Source organism: Psittacula echo (genome assembly GCF_963264785.1).
Source record: "Psittacula echo genome assembly, chromosome: 13".
In the NCBI taxonomy this organism is placed as follows: domain Eukaryota; kingdom Metazoa; phylum Chordata; class Aves; order Psittaciformes; family Psittacidae; genus Psittacula; species Psittacula echo.
The window spans coordinates 10777480-10783610 of record NC_137749.1 but is presented as its reverse complement, the minus strand read 5'-3'; the positions used below and the strand labels follow the sequence as shown (position 1 = coordinate 10783610).

The 6131-nt window shown below is 46.2% G+C and overlaps 1 protein-coding gene across 12 annotated transcripts in view; it reads left to right on the top strand.

Moving 5' to 3' along the window:
* The window catches only part of SFI1 (SFI1 centrin binding protein), a 45440-nt gene that overhangs the window by 1067 nt on the left and 38242 nt on the right, over positions 1-6131 (top strand). For 8 of the 12 annotated variants that reach the window (XM_080628324.1, XM_080628321.1, XM_080628323.1 and 5 more), the window contains exons 1-3: positions 1279-1403; positions 4539-4739; positions 5746-5817. In XM_080628324.1, coding sequence (XP_080484450.1) covers positions 4555-4739; positions 5746-5817 — 257 coding nt within the window. In that variant the 5' untranslated portion in view covers positions 1279-1403; positions 4539-4554. Of the gene's footprint in view, positions 1-1278; positions 1404-1493; positions 1839-3619; positions 3669-4538; positions 4740-5745; positions 5818-6131 lie in introns of those variants that run through there. The other 4 variants (XM_080628322.1, XM_080628325.1, XM_080628320.1 and 1 more) reach the window with 4 other exon arrangements.

The following is a 6131-nucleotide window of genomic DNA, read 5'->3' as shown; positions in this document are numbered from 1 at the left end:
CACCGGGAGGCGGTAGCGGGGCCGGGTCCGACCCCGCAGCGGACAGCGGACGTGTCTCCGCGCCGCCGCAGGCCCGCGGCTGTGGAGAAAGCGCGGGGTGGAAAAAGGGCGGGAAGCGGCGGGTGGAGCGCGGCCCCCTCAGCGTTCGGGGCCGAGCCGACAGCGGCGGCGCAGGCGGGAGGCGCGGCTGACAGCTTCGTCCTCGTCCCGCACCGCACGTTCCCCGGAGTAAATCACCTGCTGGTCACAGGCCCCTGTCACTGCCCGCCTTCCGCCGAGCGCCTTTGCCGTTCCCGCCCTGCGTGGCCCGTCCCGGCGGGGGGCGAGGTCTGACGGGGCCGGCCCTTGGTGTGCAGCAGTAGCGCGGGGCCCTGGCACGCTGCCTGCCAACGGGTCTGTGGCTGAAAACACCCGTTCTCAGTCTCTGTCCACAGAACTGGTGTTCCTATGGACGGCAGAGTGACAGTCGGTGTGGCTCATCCGCACGCACCTGACAGATCCTGTAGCTGTTGCTAAACCATGCAGCGGAAATTGTTCACACCGTCAGTTGGAGGAATTCACTTAGTGAGGAATTTACTTGCGCCGTTCGCCCGCGGCTCGGTCGGGGAGCAGCATTCCCAGTGCCTGCATCCCACCATCACACACACCGTGCAGCTGGGGCCCCGGTTTTCCAGACTCCTCAGGCAGAGAGGTAGGAGTGAGGACAAGGACACGCTGGTAGGGTCTGGTGGACAAAACGTTTTCTTCCTTGATCGCTAATGAAGTTGAATGCCAGCATTACAAACCGTTTGCCTGTGGAATTAAATGGAAATAAACATTTCCCGGTTTCCCGCAGCGGGACGGGGCGCTCTGTCACAAGTGCTGGGACTCTTACAGCTTCTTCTAGCAGCTTTGCTCTCTAAGCAGATACCTGCTGAGGGGTGATGGTAGCCAGTGGCCGAGCTGAGGGCCGTTGTGAGGTGCTGCAGGCACTGCCCTTGGGACGCTGGAACGCGGTTGTATTTCCCTGCAGCCTCTACTCGTCGCCACTTTCTGTGTTCCCCAGGCCGGTCCATGGTGAGACGCACGTTACCGGGCAATGGCTGTGGAGCCGCCTAGGGGCACAGAGGCGGCCTCGGACCTCCAGCTCTTCGGTGCCATAGCGAGCTCAGCCCCTTTCCTGCCGCTCGGCGTTGCGGTCTATGCCCGAGGTCGGTAAATCTGTCCTGGCGGTGGCTGCGGCCCTGGGGCAGCCCCGAGGCCCGGGGACAGCGCAGCCTCGGCCCTTACCGGCGCGGCGGCAGCAGCACGACCGGGCACACCTCCTCGCCGCCTGGTGGCGCTGCGGCACCGCCTAGCGGGTCGGGGGCGCTCCTGCCGCTCTAACCCAGTGGTGGGCGGGGCCTATCCCGTCCTGCGCTGAGGTACGGCAGGGTCGGGGCTGTCGCTTTTCGGTTGCGGCCTTTTTCGGCCCTGTCCTGTGGCTTTCTGCCGCTCACTCCGTGCGAAGCCGGCTTGCGAAGGCAGTAGGGGCTGTGCAGGCTTGTGCGGGAGGGGTGACGTCTCCGTTAGTGAGGGCAGAGCCCCCGAACTCCCGCTGTGGACCGTCGGTTTCCGTGTGGGGCCGCAGGGGCCTCCCAGTGGGCGCGGTGCTGGTGTTGCCTTCTCCAGCCCGTCACGGCAGCCGGCCGATTCCTTCTTTGGGTGGCCCCGGAGGCCAGCACTGTGACCGCGGCCTCCAGCCCTTGGCGGAGGGGTTCAGAGAAATACTGCGCGGTCCTTGAGTCCTTAAGCACAAAAAGGCGTTCAGGTTATAATTCTTGTACGTCGAAAGGAATTTTGTGCAGGCAGACTCTGCTGTAAGTTTTGGGTATTTTTCTCTGTCACGCCTTAAACCTTGCACTTAGGAGGAGATTGCTGGTTGTAAGTTCAGGTGCTCTCACAGTCTTGCTCTCCATGAGGCCTCTGGAAAGCTCTGCATATTGGAGCTGGGTGAAATTCATTGTTTTATTAATTTCTGTGTGCTTGTGAAAGGAGAGAAGCTTAGGAGGAAAAAAAAGTGAAAAGGAGTTTGTTTAGGTACTGGTTTTATCACCCTAGGTAATGAATTTGTTTCCAAATAGGAGAACATAACTTAAGGTCATCTTTTTATAGTGTATTTCTAGCACAGCTTTATTCAGGCAGGTGCTGCTGTCTAAGGGTTCAACTGGTTATGACTTTCTTATCAATAGATAATGTCAGCGCAGTGTTGTTCAGGTCAGTAAGGCTATGAGTGTGCAGACAGGTAGTTGCTTTTCGTGCTAAACATCTAGCATTGCATTATGTTATTTGTTTGCAGGTCAACTGAGGGGCATTCTTGTTAGTGTTAAGATACAGATTGCATTTAGTATAGGGCTGTTTGATGGGTTTGTCACAAATAACAGGAAGAAATTTATGCTTTGTCCAGAGCTAATATACAGCATTGCAGTGCAGAAAGTGTATTTGGTTACTGCAGACTTGCACCTGGAGCAAAATGAAGATATCCAGAAGCAGCTGAGCATGAATAAGATGCTACTTTGTTAATCACCTCAGCTGTGATTTTATTTGTTCTTTAATTATGACATCATACACGTTCCATGAGACAGAAGAAAGTTGAGACAGTCTTATATGAGGGTCACTATGAAATGTTATTAAGCAGAAAGTGTTCCTCTTAAAAACCAAGTGAAAAAACAACAAACACACCACCCTGAAACCTATCACTAAACACAACTTTACGTGGGTTTACATTATCATAACATTCAAACACAAAGAATTATGTCCTGTAGCTTGAGGTATTACACTAGAACATAAGATATTTGGATATAGCTGTGGGCCCAACCACAGGGTTATTCCATAGTGGTGTCAGTTTTCTTGTTCTTCCCATGAATTTATTTTCTAATTTTACAGAGGATAAATGATCTGTCTTTGAGTCTCATTTTTCATGGTGACTTGTTGTAAATCCTTACGGACATGGGCTGTCATCACTAAATATATGTGGCACATACAGTGTTTCAAATTAAGGAATAATGTGTTTAAAATTGCATCTGTTGGACAGTCATTAGGTATTCACATGCCTCAGACCTTAATGTGAAACTTTTACATGTTCCACCCAAGCTTGATTTTTTTGACTGTTTTGTGTTCCATTGTCATTGTAGATGGGTCAGACCAGGTTTGCTTTTGGAGGACCTTAAATGGTTTTGAAGGGAGTTGAGCATAATACATCAGTACAGGAACTCATGGTGAAGGCTGTTTTAAATATATTTAATAGTATCTGAAACTCTTTTTCAGCAGTGCATACAGTTGCCTTATCTGTCCATCTTGATGTGAACAGAATTCTTTTGTCAGCTGGATAGGCTCCTCTTCTTTCAGACGACAGATAGTATTTTATATTATTTATCTCTCACACAAAATACAGGTCTTGTTTTCTTTCATTAGCTTTGGTTTAGCTCTTTGCAGCTTTCTGGAACAAGCCCAAATACTGTATTTCCTTCTCTGAGATATAAAGCATCTCTGTGTGTGTGTGTGGTTTTGTTGTTCCCCACCCCCAATGATTTGTTGTTAAGACTGTGAGTTCAGCTGAACTCCTGGAAATTACTAGTATGGATTATCCCAATAACTGTGGAATCAGCATTTTTTTCCGGCTGTAGCCATAGTTTTCCTGCTCAGTTCAGGTGATTATTAGTTTGAGACTTCAGACTATCCTCTTCTCTTGCCTTGTTAAGCAGCTCAAGAATGTGTTTGTGGTTCTAATGTGCAAATTTTCAGGGTGGTGGCAGTATTTGTTTTGGGAAAGAAGCTTCAATACAACTGGTTCAGCGGGTTTTATCTTTTTTTTTTTTTTAATCGTTCTTGTTTTCAGAAAATTGCTGAGACAAAATACTCAGAATTCATAAAAACATACTTGTTTTTCAGATTAGAGCTATGTGTGAAACTAAACTGTGATGGGAAAATATACCAAATTTTGCTTTTTGATGATAAATAGGTAAAAAACAAGAAGGGATTTTTAGTTTTATTAAAGCAACACATTTAGTTAAAATATGAGCAAAGCTAGAAGACAGTTCCTTGGAAAATAGCTGTCTTTGTAAATGCATTTCATGTTAAAATGGGTAATTCTCACTTCAGTTTCCTAGTCCTCAAGAGAATTTGTCAGCAATAGACAGAGTATGTTGATATGCTTGAGGAAAAAAGGTAGAAAAACATATTCAGATGTTCTCTGTAAAGGCACACTGCATGAACACACATGGGAGGGGAAGCACAAATGTATGTTAGTGCATTTTCATTTCAGCTTTAGAGGAGAAAGGAATTGTCTGTGACATGGTTGCACTGAAATATGTCTTCCTGCTTGTCTTGGGGAAACAACCTTAAAATTCTAGATAGTGAAAAATGCCTGATAAAGAGATAAAAAATGTGTTTTAATGTTTCATAGCCATCAACTTCTAGATGTGATTGTATAGCTTCGTTAGAGATAAACTTGTTGAAATCATGCCACTTGTTTGCAGTTAATGTAGTTACACACAAAATGTTTCTTCTTTCCTTTTAAGTTCAAAATCTCTGAAGATGCAGAAGATGCATATGAAGATGTATGAAATCCAGCCACTACCTGGGCATGAGATGCACACAGCTGAGCAATCCATTGCTCCGCAGTCTGCCAGACATCAATTTCACGACAGAGGTCATGACAGTTTGGATCGAATTTGGTATACCTGGCATCGAAGAAGAAGGGTAAAAGAATGCCAAATCAGGTGATAAACACAAAACATAATTTTCACTGAATGGAGCAGGGGGATCAGACCTGAAGAACTCTGGTTTTAGTAGTTCAAGTGCAGGCTAAGGCAAAGGTTTTTGTTCACAGGCATGCCAGACAGTTCTGAAGATATCTTGTGGTAATTTGAGGACATGCATTGACACAGTAAATTTCATAAATTTTTTACTTTCTAATGTAGAAAGACTAATGATTTAATCTTGCCCACCTCTTGTGTTTCTTTTGTTTGTTGAAGGAATCTTGACAAAAGTGGGATGGCAATTGTTTGGAGATTAAAAGCCTATTATGTGTTGAACAAGTGGAGCTGATCCAGCAACTCAGACCTGCTGAAAGAGGCAGGGCCTGTTCATGACTGTGTGCTTTAATTAATTACCTTGGTGTCTTTGGTGCTTATTGGGGCCCTCTGCGTGCCAGTTAACTCTTAAATCCCTTTGTGAAAATAAAAAGGGGATGGGGGGGAAGGTGACAGCCTCACAGCCACAGATTAGTGAGTTGAACTGGTACAAGGAGAACCTGGCTGAGAAGTAGGACTGCTGTGGGGGAGGTAGGAAGAAGGAAGAGCTGCTGGTTTCAGGCAGGAGTGATCATTAGACTGGCTGCTGTGGAAACAAGTCTGACTCAGCTGGTTGACTTCAGGGAGACAGTGATGTTACTGCTTCTAAATCACAGAAAGGCCCCCCAGTTAATCAGCAGCCTCCTCAATAGTATCAGTGGGTGTAAGTGGGCTGCTTGGAAGATGTTTCAGCAGGCTGGGTTTTCTAAGAAAGTATGTCCCAGTGCATCTTGTAATGATGCAATTTTGCTTGGTAAATAGTACTGCTACAGGTACTAATTTCATGGGGTAAATATTTTGTATAGGCGTTGATCTTTGAAAACCAGATCCTTGGTATTATTACTGAAACTAGCATGAAATTCCTTATTTTGCTGCTGCCTTCGAACTAATAGAGGAAGAGTACAAAGGCAATTAACCTTTCTTTACATTCCAGGTATCTGGCAAGCAAATTCTTCTATATATGGGCAAAAAAGACATTTGGACAAGTTCTCCCTTCCAAAGCCAGGTAGATAAAATTACAGAAGTTGAATGGGGGCTTTTCTCCCCTTTTTTTAAAGTTTTGTATGGCTTAGTGCTGTACCATTGGGCTAAGAGAGTACTGGCTGCACAGAAGATACCTGGATGGTTGTCGTTAGAGATCACTTGAAGGTTTCCACTGAATACTCTTCTTCCTCCTGCTTTTTTTGATTGTTTTTGTTAATCATGGTTTAACTTTACAAACTAAATGCATGGAATCGTGGTTGTCATGATGTAGTTGAACCGTATGTGCATATATATGCTGGGATAGGGTTGTGATACCTGCTTTGAAACAAATAATTT